The following is a 22,078-nucleotide window of genomic DNA, read 5'->3' as shown; positions in this document are numbered from 1 at the left end:
GGACATAAAATGTGATTAGTCACATATTTCATGATGATGTGGCCAATGTTCCAATGACACGCCCCTTTTTTATTGAGACTTCCGCATTTCCTTTTGCAAATTATTCTCTTTCCGGTACATCATGGCGCCCCCCATACCTATTTTAGCAGGTGGGTTACTTTATTGAAGAGTAAACTCTTTATTTGTTGTTTACGTGTTGTTTTACATGTTAACCTGGGTTGTAGAATATACGCAACGGCCCATCTTAACTGTCACGTGAGTTGGAATGTTGGAATTTCCTTAATTTCAAGTCGACTGTGACCTGCTGTTGTCAGAGTAATAATGTTACAAGCTAGCCAAATGCTTTATAAATATTTTGGCAGATGCTGTAGCATGCAAGTAAAATTCCGTTCCAATCAGATTCACCTCCTGCTGATGATAATATGGCCAATTCTTTAATCTTCCAGAGCTATTACATCAGTGATTTTAGACTAACTGCTGCTGTTATTGTGATCACACAGTCCGGGGATCTGACGGGACAGTGCTGCTCCGTGGACCACCAAACTGCGAGAAGAATGCAGATTTTCAAAGGTCATTCCCCTTCCATCAATTTTAAATTGTTAGCCAAATCAATCACTATGCAACTGTTTCGAATTCCATTTTTATTTACTAAACCTTTCAATTTCAGGGACCCTCGGCAAAGTAGATATGTGGCGTTCAGCAAGGACGGGACATTGTTTGCATGGTGCAATGGAGAGAAGTAATAAAAGCTACATCATGACACTATGTCTGCGTCCAAAATTGCACTCTATTCCCTATATAGTACACCACTTTTGCCCCAAGCCCTATGTATCCGTATGCAGAATTAGTATACAACTCTTGCATGCTGTAGTTTGAATGACATTAGTCCTGTAGACTACCTCTTCAGTCATTGGAATATTTTGCATGCGTTGAGACTGTTCCGATTACAGTAGTTGTCATGCCCATGTTTTGTTTGTCAGGGTCACTGTTGTGAAGGTTGCAGATGGCTCTCAAGTCAGGTCGTTTGACCTTCCAAAGACTGCAATGTTGGAGTTCTCTCCGCTGAACACTGTGCTGGCTACATGGCAGGTGTATAGCAGTAAGTTTCCATAACTACATAGAAATGCAATAAAACATTTATTATAAGATTTGGTTAGATGATGATAAATGGAAAACACTGACCCTTGATATTGTACTCCTTAGCATATTTCAGGAATCTATTTATGGCTAAAGGGCTCTACACACTATGCAAATGGAGTGACGGAGAGTTACTTTCTACCTAGTTCTATGTACCTTTTATTCACAGAGTTTTTGGAACGGACTATACGTTACTCTGTTTGCCTAGTGTATTAGAGCCCTCAAACAGGAACACGAGTAGGGAGTTGAAATGTGTTCAGTTTGAAACTAGATATAATTTGAATGTCATGTCCATTGCAATGTATGGTTTGTGGTTGTTTGTGCTGCACTAGCACTTTACAATTAGTAACGTTTATAGTTTCCCTTTCTCTTGTCAGAGACGCAGGACAACCCACAGGGAGATGCCAACTTGCAGCTGTGGGATTTGAAAACTGGGACCTGCCTCAAGGCTCTCTACCAGAAGAAGGTTCAGGGATGGTGAGTTTGCACAGTGTTGTATTATTGTGTGTTTGTCCATCTGTAAAGAAATGCAGAGGATTAGCCAGCAGCATAACACCCTGCATCCCACTACTGGCTTTCCTCTCAAGCTAAGCAGGGTCGGTCCTGGTCGGTCCCTGGATGGGAAACCAGATTCTGCTGGAAGTGGTGTTGGAGGTCCAGTAGGGGGCACTTTTCCCTCTGGTCTAAGGAGATCCCAATGCCCCGGGGCAGTGATGGGGACATTACCCTGCGTAAGTTGCCGTCTTTCAGATGGGACATTAAAACAGGTGTCCTGACTCTCTGTGGTCACTAAAGATCCCATGGCACTAATCATAAAAGTAGGGATGTTAGCCGGTGTCCTGGCTAAATTCCTATCCTGGCCCCTTTCAATCATCCCCAGCTTCCAATTGGCTCATTCATCCCCTTTCCTTCCCCCTGTGACTCTTCCCCAGGTCATTGCTGTAAAAGAGAATATGTTCTCAGTCAACTTACCTCTAAAAAGAAGGGTAAATAAATACATTAGTATGTGTTGCCCATCAATGATGCACAGACTGAGTTAGAAACAGGGTCTCCTGTGTGCCCACTAAGCTACAGCCTAGGCCCAAGTCTATGACAAGGTTACTAATCATGTGAGTGTGATTTAATTAATGATGGACTTGGGAAGGCTAGATAACGTCTGCCACCACTTTGTCCAACTGTCGATCGTTATAACCCCTCGCTCCATTGAATAGAAACTGAAAATGTTGAGTTTTTAGCTATGTTTGCATCATGCCCTTTATTTTCTGAACAGATCATTTTTTATCTTGTCAATGTGTACAGGTGTCCAAGTTGGTCAGATGACGAGAAGATTGCGGTCAGGAGTGTTAACAATGAACTTCACTTTTTCGAAAACAACGATTTTAGTAAGTGTCTTCAATTGCCCCCTTTCTTGTCCACCATAAATTGTATTTATTTATTGAAAGTTTAATCAACCAGGAATTCCCATTGAGGTCAAGAGATTTCCTTAACAATATAGAACAAGCTATGATGGCAGCTCCATACTGATGTGACACAGAACCAATCATTTATTGAGAGAACTAGGTAGCGATTTTATGCACTTTATATTGTACAAGTACCAATAGTTGTATTAGTTAATCATCTCTTTTCCCAGTCAACATTGCCAATAAGCTTCACTTGCAGAAGGTGTCAGAGTTTATGCTGTCCCCTGGAAGTCAGCCTAGTAAGGTATACCTCTGTTTTATCTGGTTTCCATATATCAGTTTGGTTAGCTGACTGTAGAAGAGGGTACTGACATTTGCCACTGTGTTTCTGCTGAAGGTGGCTGTTTATGTCCCTGGGAGCAAAGGTGCCCCCTCGTTTGTCCGGCTATACCAATATCCCAACTTTGGTGGCCCGACCTGTGCTCTGGCCAACAAGAGTTTCTTTAAGGCCGACAGGGTGACCATGCTATGGAACAAAAAAGGTTGGTCAACGTTTATAATATAATTATGTTAAGTAAATGTTATGGAGAATGTGTGGTTTGCGTTATCCTAATAAAGTTTGTAGTTGTAGAAGATTACTGCCATGACGGCTTTTGTTTTTTCCCATCAGCCACTGCGGTTCTGGTGCAGGCCAGCATAGAGGTGGATAAAACAGGAGCCTCATACTACGGAGAACAAACTTTACACTACTTGGCCACCAATGGGGAGACTGCTGCTGTGCAGCTACGTGAGTCTGCAGATTTCTATATAGTGTGTTTTTACTCCACCATTATTTGTATGTCTGAAGGCATGGTCATTCGGTATGTTTTTAGCTGTTACACTGGACGTGTAGATTTTGCCGGGCGGGAGCACGAGCCATATTATTAAGTATTATCTGGCGTGAGCAGCGCGTTATTTAAAAAAAATAGAACCAGAGTGCAGTTGTACGCTGAGCAGCTCGAACCTCTGACCGAGCCACGCTGCTTACGCCCAGGTTTCATTTAAATGAATTTAGCTGATGCTCTGTTGTTCATAAACGTGTGGTATCTATCTGTGTTGTGAACAGAGAAGAACGGGCCCATCTACGATGTGGCATGGAGCCCAAGCTCCACAGAGTTCTGCGTGGTCTATGGCTTCATGCCCGCCAAGGCTACTGTCTACAACCTCAAGTGTGACCCTGTCTTCGACTTCGGCACGGGCCCCCGCAATGCCGTCTACTACAGCCCCCAGGGCCACATCCTGGTCTTGGCTGGCTTCGGGAACCTACGGGGCCAGATGGAGGTGTGGGATGTCAAGAAGTGGAAGCAGGTGTCCAAGCCCCAGGTGCCCGACTCCACCCACTTCGCCTGGTGCCCAGACGGTGAACATGTCGTCACGTCGACCTGTGCCCCCCGGCTACGTGTCAGTAACGGCTATAAGATCTGGCACTACACTGGCACGGTTCTGTACAAGCAGGACACGCCGACGGGAACAGAGCTCTGGGAGACTGTGTGGCAGCCCTTCCCAGACGGGACGTTCCCTGAGAGGCCGGTGAAGTACCAGGCAGCACCCAGCGAGCTGGGCAGCACAGAGGCCAAGCCGGCCCAGGCCTACCGCCCACCTGCCCTGCGGAATAAACCGGTCACAGCCAGCTCCAAACTGGTGAGTAGAGGAGGTCCAGGGGTCAGGTTTGTGTTGTTTTCAGTAGACATTCAATTGTAAAACAAAAATGTGCATTTAAAGAGAGAGTTCCCCAAATTCAAATTAGCATGTCCAATCATCTTTTAAGTGACTTTATTGAGCTACACAATCAGTTTGAAACACTTTGGGATGATTTGGACATAAAATGCATTGGTGCTAATATTAGTGATACCAGGCATTGGTTTTGTGCCATAAATGCTGACAAGTTAGCATTTGGAGACCGTGGCCAGGTGAACAAAACCAAAGCATGGATTGCTGTCTTACCTTGTCCATAGACTGCTTACAGAGTAAAGAAACCATGATGTCATGTGGGTGAACTATCCTTTTAACCCCCTAAGGTCAATGTCGGCGTGGAAATCTAATTAGCATAATATATATATATTTTTTTTAAAGTTTAGGATAGAAATGTCTTTTGCATTGGATGCGTCTCAATCCACCACATCCGCTATGTTGCACTTCCGAATCTGTGGTGAAAGGTGACAAAGCTAGAGCGGTGTTTGTCAGACCATGAGACATCCTGAGAATCGGTCTTCTCACAAAATCGTCTGAACGTTTTGGCCTACAAACTATTATGACCCCTCTATGGAAAGATGAGACTCTCACGAACACGATGGTACCATTTTGCTCTAAGACCATCACAAGTGTCAGGAGACTCGTCTGAAGTCGGTACAGCCGATCTGCCAACTTCTGTCTGTAGCGTCCAAACCGTTTGGGCTACACACTAATATTACCCCTCTGCAAAGGTGAGATTCTCACCAACATGTACAGTACCAGTCAAAACTGTGGGGACACCTACTCATTTAAGGGTTCTTCTTTATTTTTTACTATTTTCTACATTGTAGAATAATAGTGAAGACATCAAAACTATGAAATAACACATGGAATCATGTAGTAATCAAAAAAGTGTCAAATCTAAATATATTTTGCCAAAAATATGGTGTTAAAAACATGTATGACAACACTTTTTTTTTCTCCTGATCTTAACAGATATAGGAGAGACACTTCAGAGCAAACTTCCTTTCGATATTTTTGGGACTATCTGTTATTCAATGCGTTTGTATGGGCTAGTAGCAGTAAGGACATAAAAAAATAAAATAAATTGAATATGTTTTTTGGGGTCTTAAAATGTAAAATCAAATAACTAAATGATCCCTGTTATGACCATCTTAAAACAATTCCATATAGCTTAGCAGAACCCACACACCCCTCCCCTGGCTTAAACTCGGATGGGTTAAAGGGCCAAATAAAGTTGTATTGAATCCACCCCTGAGGAGAAAAACCTAATAGTGATGAGGGAATATCCATAAATATCCACCCTTTTCTCTGTCAGCATGAAGAGGAGCCTCCACAGAACATGAGGCCTGGCGCCACCGGAGACAAGCAGCTGTCCAAGATGGCTCTGAAGAACCAGAAAAAACGAGAGGCAAAGAAAGCAGCCAAACCGGTACAGATGCTTTGCATGATCTTCTCCTAATGAGTGAGTGAGGTGGAGAATAGCTCTACATCTACTGCTCTTGTCTAAGTTATCAGATGGGGAGAGTGGGAGTTAGCGAGGTAAGCGATCTCAAGTTGTGTGTATTATTTTTGTGACGTTTGAAGCCTTCTAGGGTTTGAACAAGTTATATTTTCTGCTTGTGTAGGAGATAAACCCAGATGCCCTTGAGCCCCAGTCAGACCCATCTCCAGCCAGTAATGCTCAACCTGAAACCTCTTGTGGCGACCCAGAGACTGACAAGAAGATCAAGAGCGTCAAAAAGGTAACAAAACACGGTCACTGTTTATTACTCAGGAGTTACTGTATCAGTTGGTGGCTGAAGTACCTGCAGTAACCTGTTTGTTACTTACAAATTTACTTTACAGTCATTTCCCATATGCAATATACACTACCAGTCAAAAGTTTAAACACCTACTCTTTCAAGAGTTTTTCTACATTGCAGGATAATAGTGAAGACATCAAAATTATGAAATAACACATGGAATCATGTAGTAACCAAACAAGTCGCTATTATTCTACAATGTAGAAAATTGTAAAAAATAAAGAGAAACCGTTGACTGGTTTCCCAAATGTCTGTGGGAAAGCGAGTTTTACTTCTTTCTGTACTTGACCTTTTAATTTTTTCACTCCTATGAAAATGATTTATCACAAGCATACTGTAGACAAATGACTCTTTGAGTATGTTCCACGTCAAGTGTTGCCCTTGGTGTTGAGAATGGCTTAGCTGTACATTAATTCTGTTCATTTCAAACTAACTCCTAGAAACTGAAAGCTATAGACGAGCTGAAAGCGCTGCAAGCAACTGGGAAACCCATTCAAAAGAACCAGGTATTATTCTGACAAACTATTGTCACGCAAACCGTCAATAAATATCCACAGTTTATACATTTGTATATTCAACTTGTAAATATCACAGAATTGTGTTCAAATATGTATTCTCTTTTTCTCCCTTGTCATTTCTCTTTTAGCTTGAAAAGATGGAAAAGGAGGCTCAACTCATGAAAGAGCTTGAGGATCTTCAACTAAAAGTGTAAAAGAAATGACTGAATTTGTTCATGAATAAAACACAAAACATCCTTGCCATATGATCAAGATTCAAGAGCACTCCCAAAGCTATATTTAATGGACACAAATTCAGATCTCATACCATTTTTACTACTCGGGAAGGCTTGTCACATTTTAAAGTCAATTTGAGCCTTGAAAACTTAACATCAAGGCACTATTGCTATGCAATGTATGTACAGGTTATTAAAGCCAGTGATAATACATATTATTTAGAATTTGATGTATATAGTGAGCAGTTAACTGTTTCAACAGCTAGATGTTACGTTGGTTTTTACTTTAAATTGAATTAACTAGTTTCAGTTCATTGAGATTCTGAAAAAAAGGTATGCTGCCAAAACAGGTGTTCTTCTTCATGGTTCCAAGAAAAGGGTGCTAATTTCATAAATTGCCACAAAAAAAAAGTATAATTGAGAATAGTACTGATTGAATTGGGTTATCATTGGACGAGAGCATTGCCAACCACGGTTCTTCCTTGCCATTGGCAACCACACAACACACCAGTGATATTGTAACCACCCGAAAGGTAAACCGAGAAAAATAAACATTTGTTATGTAGAAAACGTTTTTGTGGTCTCAAGGGTCGGTGGAGAAGCAATATAGAATCCATTGTTCTATATTGGGTTAGGCGTTTAGCAACAGCTGTACTGGACTGTACACGACATGGATGATAGTTCTGACGGTATGGGTGGGGATGATGAATGTCATGGACCTGGATGGTCTGGTGAAAAAGAATGACCCTTCTATAAGCGCTGCTGACAGCAGTGGCACTTCTAGTGTTGCGAGGGTGAAGCTAGTGGAAAACTAAAGTAATGTGTCGAAGTGGAAAGTTGTAATCGTGTTTGATGAGACCATGGGGCCTCATCTACTGTGCAACCTATTCGATTAACCAAGGGCGTAAGAAAGATAGGTGAAGTCGCAATAGCCTGATTCATTGGTAATGGTAGACTGTTAATATTCTGTGCTGACCATGTTCAACAGGACGATTCTGAAAATGAATACTCAATGGGAAGAAAAAAACGAGTTATGTCCCTGGAGCTTCGGCTAAGCTGAGGGGGGGTCATTTCTGGGGTTCCACTATCTATGTCCATAGATGATATAAAATAAAATGTAGTGCGGAGGGAGCATAGTGGTTGAAGCCAAAAGGCTATTCAGTAAGAAAGGGGCAGAGAAGTGAAAGCCTGACAGCAGTATTCATGTTTGAGAAGGTTTTGCCTAAGGATGTTCAGATGGGCTTCCTGGCTTTCGCTGTTAGAGAGTTTGTCCCACCTCCATTAAGGTGTTGGGATGTGTAGTGTCTCTGTGCAAAGAAAATAAAATATGTGCCAAGTGGGAGGGGAACGGGATTATGGTGAATGTGGAAACAATATCAAGGTTAACTGTTGTAATAGTGGGGGCAACACAGTGCAGCATTTGGTGGATGCCAGGTGCAGAAAGAGGCTAGAGGCCCATATATACAGTGCCTTGCGAAAGTATTCGGCCCCCTTGAACTTTGCGACCTTTTGCCACATTTCAGGCTTCAAACATAAAGATATAAAACTGTATTTTTTTGTGAAGAATCAACAACAAGTGGGACACAATCATGAAGTGGAACAACATTTATTGGATATTTCAAACTTTTTTAACAAATCAAAAACTGAAAAATTGGGCGTGCAAAATTATTCAGCCCCTTCACTTTCAGTGCAGCAAACTCTCTCCAGAAGTTCAGTGAGGATCTCTGAATGATCCAATGTTGACCTAAATGACTAATGATGATAAATACAATCCACCTGTGTGTAATCAAGTCTCCGTATAAATGCACCTGCACTGTGATAGTCTCAGAGGTCCGTTAAAAGCGCAGAGAGCATCACGAAGAACAAGGAACACACCAGGCAGGTCTGAGATACTGTTGTGAAGAAGTTTAAAGCCGGATTTGGATACAAAAAGATTTCTCAAGCTTTAAACATCCCAAGGAGCACTGTGCAAGCGATAATATTGAAATGGATGGAGTATCAGACCACTGCAAATCTACCAAGACCTGGCCATCCCTCTAAACTTTCAGCTCATACAAGGAGAAGACTGATCAGAGATGCAGCCAAGAGGCCCATGATCACTCTGGATGAACTGCAGAGATCTACAGCTGAGGTGGGAGACTCTGTCCATAGGACAACAATCAGTCGTATATTGCACAAATCTGGCCTTTATGGAAGAGTGGCAAGAAGAAAGCCATTTCTTAAAGATATCCATAAAAAGTGTCGTTTAAAGTTTGCCACAAGCCACCTGGGAGACACACCAAACATGTGGAAGAAGGTGCTCTGGTCAGATGAAACCAAAATTGAACTTTTTGGCAACAATGCAAAACGTTATGTTTGGCGTAAAAGCAACACAGCTGAACACACCATCCCCACTGTCAAACATGGTGGTGGCAGCATCATGGTTTGGGCCTGCTTTTCTTCAGCAGGGACAGGGAAGATGGTTAAAATTGATGGGAAGATGGATGGAGCCAAATACAGGACTATTCTGGAAGAAAACCTGATGGAGTCTGCAAAAGACCTGAGACGGGGACGGAGATTTGTCTTCCAACAAGACAATGATCCAAAACATAAAGCAAAATCTACAATGGAATGGTTCAAAAAGAAACATATCCAGGTGTTAGAATGGCCAAGTCAAAGTCCAGACCTGAATCCAATCGAGAATCTGTGGAAAGAACTGAAAACTGCTGTTCACAAATGCTCTCCATCCAACCTCACTGAGCTCGAGCTGTTTTGCAAGGAGGAATGGGAAAAAATGTCAGTCTCTCGATGTGCAAAACTGATAGACATACCCCAAGCGACTTACAGCTGTAATCGCAGCAAAAGGTGGCGCTACAAAGTATTAACTTAAGGGGGCTGAATAATTTTGCACGCCCAATTTTTCAGTTTTTGATTTGTTAAAAAAGTTTGAAATATCCAATAAATGTCGGTCCACTTCATGATTGTGTCCCACTTGTTGTTGATTCTTCACAAAAAAATACAGTTTTATATCTTTATGTTTGATGCCTGAAATGTGGCAAAAGGTCGCAAAGTTCAAGGGGGGCAAATACTTTCGCAAGGCACTGTATATATATATATAAAATAACTAATGTTTCTTATGCAGAGGCTGCAAGGCAGATTGGTGGAACTTTTAGACAGAATGATGGAGTTAATGGGGTCAGTACTGGAATAAGTGGAACGACGGTAGGAAATGTTGCTTATATTGGTCCAGACACAGATACCAGACCTGTTTAGAAATCTTGCTCTCACAAATGTGTTGTGTCAAAGGACACCTTGTTAGTTAATCAGATTGACTTCATAGCTTTAATTTGAAAGGTTACCAACCTGACTGGGTTTGTGGAAAGAACAACTGCCAAGTTAAAGATCATTGTGGAAGCAGCAACAAAGTATTTAGGAGTAACAGTTACTGTCACCATGGTTGTTGATAGGTTGACTCCTAATAATACTAATGATGGAATGTTACTGTCCCCATGGTTATTGATAGGTTGAGTCCTAATAATACTAATGATGGAATGTTACTGTCACCATGGTTGTTAATATGTTGACTCCTAATAATACTAATGATGGAATGTTACTGTCACCATGATTGTTGATATGTTGACTCCTAATAATACTAATGATGGAATGTTACTGTCACCATGGTTGTTGATATGATGACTCCTGATAATACTAATGGTGGAATGTTACTGTCACCATGGTTGTTGATATGTTGACTCCTAATAATACTAATGATGGAATGTTACTGTCACCATGGTTGTTGATATGTTGACTCCGAATTATACTAATGATGGAATGTTACTGTCACCATGGTTGTTGATAGGTTGACTCCTAATAATACTAATGATGGAATGTTACTGTCACCATGGTTGTTGATATGTTGACTCCTAATAATACTAATGATGGAATGTTACTGTCACCATGGTTGTTGATATGTTGACTCCTGATAATTCTAATAATGGAATGTTACTGTCACCATGGTTGTTGATATGTTGACTCCTGATAATTCTAATGATGGAATGTTACTGTCACCATGGTTGTTGATAGGTTGACTCATAATAATACTAATGATGGAATGTTACTGTCACCATGGTTGTTGATATGTTGACCCCTAATAATAGTAATGATGGAATATTACTGTCACCATGGTTGTTGATATGATGACTCCTAATATTACTAATGATGGAATGTTACTATCACCGTGGTTGTTGATATGTTGACTCTTAATGATGGAATGTTACTGTCACCATGGTTGTTAATATGTTGACTCCTAATATTACTAATGATGGAATGTTACTATCACCGTGGTTGTTGATATGTTGACTCCTAATGATGGAATGTTACTGTCACCATGGTTGTTGATATGATGACTCCTAATATTAATAATGATGGAATGTTACTGTCACCATGGTTGTTGATAGGTTGACTCCTAATAATACTAATGATGGAATATTACTGTCACCATGGTTGTTGATATGTTGACTCCTAATAATACTAATGATGGAATGTTACTGTCACCATGGTTGTTGATAGGTTGACTCCTAATAATACTAATGCTGTATATAGCCTCTACTGTTATTTGTTTGTTGTTCTTTAATTATTTGATATTTTTCTATTTCTTTACATTTGAACTTTTTTCTTAAAATCTGCATTGTTGGCTAAATGCTTGTAAGTAAGCGTTTCACTGTTGTATTCGGCGCATGTGACAAAATTAGATTTCATATTACCTTTTGTAAAGCCTGGTAGCCTGGACCCTTCATGTGCTGATTAGTTATAGACCAATAGCACTGACCTCTAACTTGTGAAAAGATGATAGTCAACAGATCGTCATATTTCCTGGAACATAAAGGTTTATTGAGTCAATGTCGAAGTGGATTCTATGAAGGTACATCTACTTTGGATGCATAAGTAAAGGTAAGCAATGAAGTTGAAAAAACCCTGGCCATGAAAGATGTAATGGCTGTTTTTTTTATATATTGAAAAGGCATACAACTCTGTGGAGAGAAGGCCTTCTGATTAAGATGGAAATACTTGGTATTGAGGGGAGATTATATAACTGGGTTTTGGCCTTCTTATTTAATCACTCTTTTTGAATTCAAATAGGATCCATTTTATCGGATGCCTATGGAGTTGACAATGGCATTCGTCAAGGCAGTGCTATCAGTCCGATTGTGTTCAACATTATGATTAGCAATGTGTTTTCGAATGTAGGTAGGGGTATTGGGACTTCCCTATATGCTGATGATGGAGCTATTTGGAAGAGGCGAAGGAATGTCTCTCGTGAAGTCTATTCAACAAGCTATGGTGGATGTTGAAAGATGGTCGATTGACTAGGGTTTTAAATTGTCAGTGGCAAAGTCTTTCGAAAGTAGGAAGTTGCTGATAATATACAGTTGTTTCCGTATGGACAGCTTATTTCTGAGTACAAATATTTGTGTCTATGGTTCAATGAGGGATATACATGGAAAGATCATGTCATAAATGTTGAAACAAAGTGTAAAGAAAGTGGTGAATCTTATGCGCTCGGTCTCAGGTTATGAATGGGGTGCTGACAGACAATCGTTGATGGATATTTATAGAGCTCTGATCAGGACGACATGGAACAGAGGTGAAGACTAGGCTTCAGAGGCTGGACAGAATCCAGTATACAGCTTTAAGGATATGTATTGGTGTATTTAAATCAACATCTGTATGATGCATTACTAATGGAGGCAGGTGAGATGCCTTTGGATATACAACGTAAAATATGGTCATTATTAGGTTAGGCTGAAAGGCTGTGAGGTTGGTCATCTCACTGCTACTGTTCTAGATGACTGTTGGGAATATACTTGTAGACAAGGTAGTGATTTTGGTTGGACAGTTGGAAAGCTTGCTGATGAGAGTGGTTTGAGGGAGTTGGAGGTTGGCCCTTCTGTGGTGATAGGGGATGTTCCTCCATGGTCACTCCCAGATCCTATTGTTGATCTAACCTTGGCAGAGAAGAGGAAAGATTGGTCAGAAGTCAGTGATATATGGAAACTGGTTGATAATTACAATGGTAGAAGTTTTTATGCATTTTTCCACTTTTCACAGATTGATTCAAGGACCCAGATAGATGGCGCACAGGAGCAGGTGTTGACGTTCCTGAATTTGATGAATTTGATGTCAGTATACTCAGTTGAACTGTTGGTGATGATAGTTGCCCTCTAGTGGGTGGAGGACGTACAACCTGTTAGAATTATAGGATGCCAGTCCATAGCATCAATGCCTTCCTCTTGCAGGAACTGCTGACACACTCCAGCCACATGAGGTCTAGCATTGTCTTGCATTAGGAGGAACCCAGGGCCAACCACACCAGCATATGGTCTCACAAGGGATCTGAGGATCTCATCTCGGTAACTAATGGCAGTCAGGCTACCTCTGGCGAGCACATGGAGGGCTGTGCGGCCCCCCAAAGAAATGCCACCCCACCCCATGACTGACCCACCGCCAAACCGGTCATGCTGGAGGATGTTGCAGGCAGCAGAACGTTCTCCACGGCGTCTCCAGACTCTGTCACGTCTGTCACGTGCTCAGTGTGAACCTGCTTTCATCTGTGAAGAGCACAGGGCACCAGTGGCGAATTTGCCGATCTTGGTGTTCTCTGGCAAATGCCAAACGTCCTGCACGGTGTTGGGCTGTAAGCACAACCCCCACATGTGGACGCCAGGCCCTCATACCACCCTCATGGAGTCTGTTTCTGACCGTTTGAGCAGACACATGCACATTTGTAGCCTGCTGCAGGTCATTTTGCAGGGCTCTGGTAGTGCTCCTCCTTGCACAAAGGCGGAGGTAGCGGTCCTGCTGCTGGGTTGTTGCCCTCTTTCGGCCTCCTCCACGTGGGTTGTAGACTCTGTCTCATGCTACCACTAGAGTGAAAGCACCGCCAGCATTCAAAAGTGACCAAAACATCAGCCAGGAAGCATAGGAACTGAGAAGTGGTCTGTGGTCACCCCCTGCAGAACCACTCCTTTATTGGGGGTGTCTTGCTAATTGCCTATAATTTCCACCTGTTCCATTTGCACAACAGCATGTGAAATGTATTGTCAATCAGTGTTGCTTCCTAAGTGGACAGTTTGATTTCACAGAAGTGTGATTGACTTGGAGTTACATTGTGTTGTTTAAGTGTTCCCTTTATTTTTTTGAGCAGTGTATATCAGGAGAAGTGCAGTATTATAAGGAGACGTGTATTTGGAATACGGAGGATGAATGGAGGGAAAAAGAGAGGCAGAGGAGGTCTAAGAGAGGGAGAGAAGAAGATGGTTGGTTAAAAATGGCAGAAGAATGGTAGAAAGTGTAAGCAGAGGGAGCAGAAGACAGGAGGAGAAATGGAAGTGAATGAGGGCGAGGTATCGGATGGGGTAGGTGTGGTGAAGTTCTTGGAGCCCGAGGCTTGCACCGAGGGTCAGGATAGAGATGAGTCTGTGACAGTAGGAGTGAGGTATTGGGAAAAAGTGGGACCCTTGCCTTTTGACTGATCCATTTGTGGTTTCAGGGTGGGTAAAAACAGAGTTGAGTATTGTAACCAGAAGAGGTCTTGTGATAGTTTGTGTTTCTGCTGATCAGAGGGAGAAGGTGCTCGGCGTTAAACAATTGTGGGCAAGAAATTAGAATTGTTTCGCTCTCAATGGGCGCCATTGAAAGGAGTGATTTACATGGGTAGCAGTAAATGTTAAAGTTGACCAACTGAAAGGGATGATTCCTGATGTTGTGATGCTCGTTGTTTATTGTGCGACGCAGACAGGGTGGCGAGAGTGGTGAAACAGAAGAGACATTGTCTGTTATTTTGAGTGAAGAAAGTAGAGGAAGATGGGTCAAGGTGGAGGGATCCTGAGAGGAGTGGTGTGACTAGTAGGTCTGTACATCAGAAGAGTTACAGGGTGGGATAAGTGGTGATGTCCTATCCTATCAGGTTGTTGGCATGAGGTAGGTCTAAATAGATGTAAATAGTGGAGTATTTATTTGGTGAATAAAAAAAATGTGAGTGTAGTGTTAGATGGTAGGGTATTTATTTATTTTACAAGCAAAGTTAAGAGAGTTGTACTCCAGTCTAGTAGGTGGCGGTAATGCAACATATTGTATGCCAACCGCCGTTAAACCTCATCGAATAAGAAGTTGTTCCCACACAAGGAAGTACCAGAGCTCACCCGCACTGGAACTGCACGTAAGGTACGCTCAATATTTAAGAGATTTTCGTGTCGTTTCTCTCGATATTACTGTTGCAAATAGCTTCTTAAACCCAAGGAATCATTCAATTATTGTGCTTTTCAGCCAATACGCATCATGATAACTCATGTGGACACCACATTAAGTGCGTGAACATTTAATTCAAAATCGACCTCAAAAGGATCATACGTTTGGGTATGCTACAGTCAGATGGATTCGCCGGAGCAAAAGATAACGAAAACTGTGTCCAGAGTGGACGCGAGTAAAGAAAGCATGGCGAACAGCCGCCAGGTCATCGGAATAAACTTCTGTGGGCCCACGCCTCTAATGTGGCGTGCGGACGATTTGAAATCGGTCCGTGAACTGGGAATCATAGGGACCCTGGTGGGGTCTCTGGCCCGACAACCTAGGCAGAACACCCGGCTGGGAAGACCCCTCGAGCTGCTGCCGGAGGAGGGGCGACTGATGGCGGACATGGGGAGAGCTGCAGTTATTCCTGACTCTACAGTAAATACTTTGTATCACTTGTTCAGTACTTTCAAGTGTAGTGGTGATGCTATAATAACTATTTGGCTGCAAATACTTTGGCATTACGATTTGTACTGTATAAATAAAGCAATTGGTGGTTGTGATTGTAAAAGACCGATTTAGCCACTTAGTGAGCATAGTATAAAATAAATGTATGGCACAGGGGGTACTGTCTTGCCATATAACTGGGTTGTGGGTTCAAGCCCTAGACACTCAGTTTGGTCAATTGATCCTTACAGAATGAGGATCCCGAGGTGAATCCAGAGCAAGTGGAGCAGTATCATGCAGGACTGGAGAACAGCTTTCAGGAACAGGGGGCTTTGGCCTTGGAGGACAGGAAAACAACATTAATGAGAGTTATAACTGAGAAGCATAACGGTGAGGAGACATCACCACTCACATACAGGCATTTGTGCGAGACAAGTGAATCAAGTGCCCTGGCTCTGACAGCACTATGTTTTCTCTTAGAGAATTCTGGAAGCCAGGAGGATTCGGACGGTGCGGTGAGAGACCGTCTCGAAGCTCTGGCCCACGGCTTCTCATTCCCTCGCACGGCCATGGCAGTACAACTGTGCACAGCCCGAGCAGGACTCTCTCACTGTCCCGAGGTGCGCCGTTTCCTGGCCGCAGACTGGCCCATACCACGGGACGAGAGGTCCGAGACCCGGTTCCGAGTGTTCAGGGACCTGAGACGCCAGGGCTTTTACCTCACCTCGGCCGGGAAGTTTGGGGGAGACTACCTGGTGTACCCAGGTGAGCTCCGTACTTCAATCACATTGATTTATGGTTACATTTGATTGAGCTCAGCTGAGTGCATGATTCCAGTAGTTTCAAAGTGTCTTTTTTTTGTCCGATCTTACCGACTTGGGTAGCCTATCATTCTCTACAAAAGAGAACCTACGGTCATGTCAGTCTTTCTGTTCCTCTCTTCTGTATCCCCTTTCTCTCAGGTGACCCCCTCCGTTTCCACGCTTATTTCATTGTCGTGTGCATCTCCATGGACGAATCGATGCCCCTGTGTGACGTTCTGGCCATTGCCAGGCTAGGGTCCAATGTGAAGAAGACTGTCCTCCTGTGTTCGTCAGGGGGAAGCCAGGAAGATGACGGGGAGGAGGTGGTGTACACATCACTACAGTGGAGTGGAATGGTGTAGGATCACCGTTGGAGACTATGTGGAAGCACGATGGCAACATCTCTCATCTAGCCAGAGGCTACACATCACTACAGTGTAGTGGAATGTTGTAGGCAGCACCACAGTGGGACACTATATATGGCGATATCTTTCACCTAGCCGGAAGTTGTCATAATGCTTATATCTTTCAAATTCATTCAACACAACAGGAGTGCCAAGGGTGTAGAGTTTAGGGTTAATTTGTAATTTCAGCCACTGAACAGGAGGTGGAACGGTTATAGACCGCAGGGGTGTATTCGCTAGGAAGCAAACGGGGTGGAATTTATCTGAATTTGTCCAATAAGAAACTTGTTTTCGTTGCAAAACATTTAGCTAGTGTCTACTAATGAATGCACCCCTGGTGCGTTGCTCTCCAGTCCAATGGGGAGGCTACTATTATTGTACCACAATTAGCAGCAGTACAGTAGGAGTTTGTGAATAAGAGTGTATGATTTTGGTAAGGTAGCTTGGTTTTTTATCAAAGATGAAACGTCGATAATACTGCCAACGGTCATGGCTTGGCTTGAGTGGGGTGGGCGTTTCCTTGGAAAAATATTTACTTTGAAGTGTGTGTGTGTATTGTGACAATTGTTGAAAATATAATTGAAGACACTTCACTTTTGTGTAAACATTGAGTGCCGATGTGTGTTCAGAAAGACCTGACATCAGAGAGTTACCACCACAGAAGAAAAGGAAAGCACTTGCATTAGGAAATGCAATTGAAAACATTTTGCGGTGGAAAACAAAAATGAGTGTTTCTTCATGAACACTCCAGGTAGTCCCTCCCAGTTTCAGTTCGGTTTACTTTTTGGTGCTTAATGAACATGACCTTGGACTGCCCCACATAAAACTGTCTGCTTCTTGGAGAATGGTGAACGGTGTGACAAAGCATGTATATTTACTGTACATAACACCAAATAGATATGACCAAACATCCACATTAGAACAATAGGACGTAATGTGATCAGAGAATGGGGACCGGTTGTCCCAATTCAACCAGAAATGCTCTCCACGTTTGTATTCAAAATTGATTAAATAGATTTTTCTCACCCATCTATAAACACCCCATAATGACAAAGTGAAAATATGTTTTGGACATTTATTGAAAATGAAATATAGAAATATCTAATTTACACAAGTATTCACACCTGTCAGTCAATACATGTTAGAATAACCTTTGGCAGCGATTACAGCTGTGAGTATTTCTGGGTAAGTCTTTGCACAGCTGGATTGTACAAAATTCTTTGAGCTCTGTGAAGTTGGTTGTTGATCATTGTTAGACAGCCACTTTCAAGTCTTGCCATACATTTTCAAGCTGATTTAAGTCAAAACTGTAACTAGGCCACTCAGGAACATTCCATGTCGCCTTGGTAAACAACTCCAGTGTTTTTGGCCTTGTTTTAGGTAATTGTCCTGCTGAAAGGTGAATTTGTCTCCTAGTGTCTGATGGAAGGTAGTCTGAATAAGGTTTTCCTCTAGGATTTAGCCTGTGCTTTAGCTCTATTCCATTTTATTTTATCCTAAAAAACTCCCTAGTCCTTGTCGATGACAAGCATACCCATAACATGATGCAGCTACCACCATGCTTGAAAATATGTGGTACTCAATGATATGTTGGATTTGCCCCAAACATATGATAATTTACATAATTTGTTAGTATTATGGAGTAACTACAACGTTGTTTATCCATCCTCAGTTTTCTGCTATCAGCCATTATTAACGCCAACCTTTTCTGAAGAAAAGTAATTTCAACAATTTTACTGAGTTACAATTCATACAAGGACATCAGTCAATTGAAATCAATTCATTAGGCCATATTCTATGTATTTCACATGACTGGGCAGGGGCAAAGCCACGGGTGGGTCTGGGAGGGCATAGGTCCACCCACTTAGGAGATAGGCCCAGCCAATCAGAATAAGTTTTCCCCCACAAAAGGGCTTTATTACAGACACAAATACTCCTCAGTTTCATCAGCTGTCTGGGTGGCTGGTCTCAGACGATCCCGCAGGTGAAGAAGCCAGATGTGGAGGTCCTGTGTTGGCGTGGTTACACATGGTCTGGGGTTTTGAGGCCGGGTTGGATTTAATTCAAAATTCTTCAAAACAGCGTTGGAGGTGGCTTATGGTAGAGAAATTAACATTAAACTATCTGGCAACAGCTCTGGCGGACATCCCTGCAGTCAGAATGCCAACTGCACGCTTCGGCAAAACTGGCGAAATGCTCGCTAAGAGCCAAAATTTGAGAGAACCTTTTGTGCGTATGGAACATTTCTGGGATCTTTTATTTCAGCTCTTTACATGTTGTGTTTATATTTTTGTTCAATACAGATTATTTAGCTCTTAGCTTTTTTTGGCCAATCTCCAACCTTACATTCTTAAGCAGATTTCTGGAAAAATTGGTTTTCAAACAGCTAAATATTTTTTTTTGTGCCATATGTATTTTGGAAAAATTACAATCTGTTTTTTGGGCCCACCACAGCACAGAGACAGCCTCAGTTAAAGTGGTAAATGATGAGCTCTCTGTCCGTGTACTCTTGGATTTAAGTGCTGCATTCGACAATGTTGACCATGATGTCCTTCTGGACAGACTGGAGAGGTGGGATGGCCTCTCCAGTCCAGTTCTAAATTGGTTTAGGGCCTATTTAACCAGACAAGAGTTTTTTGTCACTCTTTGTGAACATAACTCAGAGGAAATACATATCACGTGGCGTTTCACAAGATCCGATTTTGGGTCCAGTACTGTTCAGTTTATATATGTTCCCTCTTGGCAGCGTTATCATAAAGCAGTGTTTCCTCTGACACGTTGGTGCAGCTGGCTTCCGGGCTAAGTGGGCGGGTGTTTAAAAGAGGTAAAATCATAATGTCAGTAATCTTCAGGTCAGAGCTCAAATGGGGAAAAATCGTTTTCAAGGGTCATGCAACCCCGGAACTCGGGCCTCTTTCTAGAGCTCTGACTTTCCGACCTGAAGATCACTGACGTCATGATTTGACCTCGTATTTTTCAGAGTTCCCAGTTGTCTTGAACGCACCAACAGTCTCAGAGGAGGGAGGGAGAGCGCAGCAGAGTGTCTGCCTCTCATTGTCCCTGCTCTCTCCTTCCTCTCCCGGTAAGACTGAACAGAGAGAGGACACCTTCTTCCACCTGATGGTGAAACTCAAGTCGCAACGCATCTGCATCGGCCTCATGCACAAATTCATGTCTTTCCTATGACCAGAGAAAGTGATATATTCCTTGATATTAAAGTAGACATGACGAGCTGCTAATAATAGTAAAAATGCAGGGCTATCGATACACTTGCCTACTCATTCACTGCAGCTGCAGCATGGGAGGAAGTAGTGAGAAGCGTGTTTTGTAAAATAATAAAAACTTTTGACAGTGCTGAATAAAAACTTAAACATGAACTCACTCATAAAAACAGCAGCTCTTTGCTGTATTCTTTGACAGTCTGTCTCTGGTCATGGTTTTAAAAGTGATAAAATCTCACGTAGGTTAGTATCAAACTTTGCTGTGGCTGGGGTCGTAAAATCTGTAAGCACAGTGATTTGAGCTATCTGATTGACCAGCAGTAGATACATTTGATTTAGCCACAGATCTTCTGGTCTGTTGGGTAGCGTTCATTTGTCTTTTCAGAATAATGAAATAGTCCAAAAATGCCTACACGGTGCACAGGGCTTCTGAATCAAGTGCACCTACCATGATTTTTGTTGTTCTTGATGTCTTTTGTTGTTTGCATTGTTGTTTTCTGTTTTCCTTTGTCTTTGTCTTTTCTCTTTTGTTCATTTTGTTGGTTGTTGGTGAATTTGGAGATGGGGCTGCGTAGGTCTTGGGGGTGGGGAATGGAATTATTTTTATTATGTTTTTTTGTGTGGGGGGGGGGGGGGTGGACTGTTGGGGGAGTCTTGGATGGTTGAGGGGCAGCTCCCGTGGAACTGTGGGGGGAACTTGGAGGGCTGGTGGCCTGGCAGTTGGGAGCTTGGGCCGGTGGCTGATAGTTCACTAGTTCGGGTTCCCGTTTTTGACCTTGTGGGAGATCTGTCGACGTGCCCTTGAGCAGGGCGTTGACCCTGGTTGCTTCTGTGGGTTGCTCTGGATGGGTGTTTGTTAGATGACTGAATGTAATGTAAATGTTGAGAAGCTTCACTGCAAGTAGATTGTATGTTTTAATATTCAATAATAAAGAAAGTGCACCTACCAACAGCACAACACAAAAAATAAGAAAACCGTTGGATTTTCAATAGAAATGTTTGGTAATCGACTAGGAATGCCTTGGGTTGGTGACCACTGCTCTAATTGTTGGTCTCCTGGTGAAATCCCTGAGTGGTTTCCTTCCTCTCTGGCAACTGAGTTAGGAAGGATGCCTGTATCCTTGTCGTGACTGGGTGTATTGATACACTATTCATACACCATTCAAAGTGTAATTAATAATTTCACCATGCTCAAAGGGATATTCTTTGTGAGGCATTGGATAACCTCCCTGGTCTTTGTGGTTGAATCTGTGCTTGAAATTCACTGCTCGACTGAGGGACCTTATAGATAATTGTATGGGTGGGGTACAGAGATGGGGTAGTCATTCAAAAATCATGTTAAATACTATTATTGCACACATGAATGTGTGTGACTTTATTTAGGCTTTCCATGACAAAGGGATTGAATACTTGTTGACTCAAGACATTTTAGCTTTTAATTTCTAATTCATTTGTAAACATTTCTAAAAACATAATTCCACTGTGACATTATGGGGTGTTGTGTGTTTGTCCAGTGAAACAAAATCTCAATTTAATCTATGTTAAATACAGGCAGTTACGCAATAAAATGTTGAAAAAGTCAAGGGGTGTAAATACTTTCTGGTGGCACTGTAGTTCCACTATATACAGTTGAAGTCGGAAGTTTACATACACTAAGATTGGAGTCATTAAAACAAATTTTTCAACCACTTCACAAATTTCTTGATAACAAACTATAGTTTTGGCAAGTCGGTTAGAACATCTACTTTGTGGATGACACAAGTCATTTTCCCAACAATTGTTTACTTACAGATTATTTCACTGTATCACAATTCCAGTGGGTCAGAAGTTTACATACACTACGTTGACTGTGCCTTTAAACAGCTTGGAGAATTCCAGAAAATGATGTCATGGCTTTAGAAGCTTCTGATAGGCTAATTGACATCATTTGAGTCAATTGGAGCTGTACCTGTGGATGTATTTCAAGGCCTACCTTCAAACTCAGTGCCTCTTTTCTTGACATAATGGGGAAATCAGCTAAGACCTCAGAAAATAAATTGTAGACCTCCACAAGTCTGGTTCATCCTTGGGAGCATTTTCCAAACATCTGAAGGTACCACGTTCATCTGTGCAAATAATAGTACGCAAGT

The 22,078-nt window shown here is 42.2% G+C and overlaps 2 protein-coding genes across 2 annotated transcripts; both read left to right on the top strand.

Annotated features, from left to right (window-relative positions):
- The first annotated feature begins 76 nt into the window (after positions 1-76).
- Positions 77-7,380, top strand: LOC110507346 (eukaryotic translation initiation factor 2A). The gene is made up of 14 exons (XM_021587277.2): positions 77-149; positions 501-570; positions 668-739; positions 981-1,099; positions 1,515-1,614; positions 2,437-2,519; positions 2,768-2,841; positions 2,935-3,079; positions 3,208-3,324; positions 3,643-4,217; positions 5,587-5,700; positions 5,897-6,013; positions 6,514-6,579; positions 6,720-7,380. Exons 1-14 carry the CDS (start codon positions 122-124, stop codon positions 6,783-6,785), a joined length of 1,746 nt encoding a protein of 581 aa, XP_021442952.2. The 5' UTR covers positions 77-121; the 3' UTR covers positions 6,786-7,380.
- Positions 7,381-14,956: 7,576 nt separating this feature from the next.
- tsen34 (TSEN34 tRNA splicing endonuclease subunit) lies at positions 14,957-17,789 on the top strand. Its single transcript, XM_021587275.2, has 4 exons — positions 14,957-15,512; positions 15,773-15,911; positions 16,002-16,286; positions 16,484-17,789. The coding sequence occupies exons 1-4, from the start codon at positions 15,216-15,218 to the stop codon at positions 16,684-16,686; spliced, it is 924 nt and encodes a 307-aa protein (XP_021442950.1). The 5' UTR covers positions 14,957-15,215; the 3' UTR covers positions 16,687-17,789.
- Positions 17,790-22,078: the final 4,289 nt, after the last annotated feature.

This window comes from Oncorhynchus mykiss, chromosome 27, assembly GCF_013265735.2.
Source record: "Oncorhynchus mykiss isolate Arlee chromosome 27, USDA_OmykA_1.1, whole genome shotgun sequence".
Taxonomy (NCBI): Eukaryota; Metazoa; Chordata; class Actinopteri; order Salmoniformes; family Salmonidae; genus Oncorhynchus; species Oncorhynchus mykiss.
The sequence above is the reverse complement of the archived record's forward strand: the minus strand, read 5'-3'. Positions and strand labels throughout refer to the sequence as shown.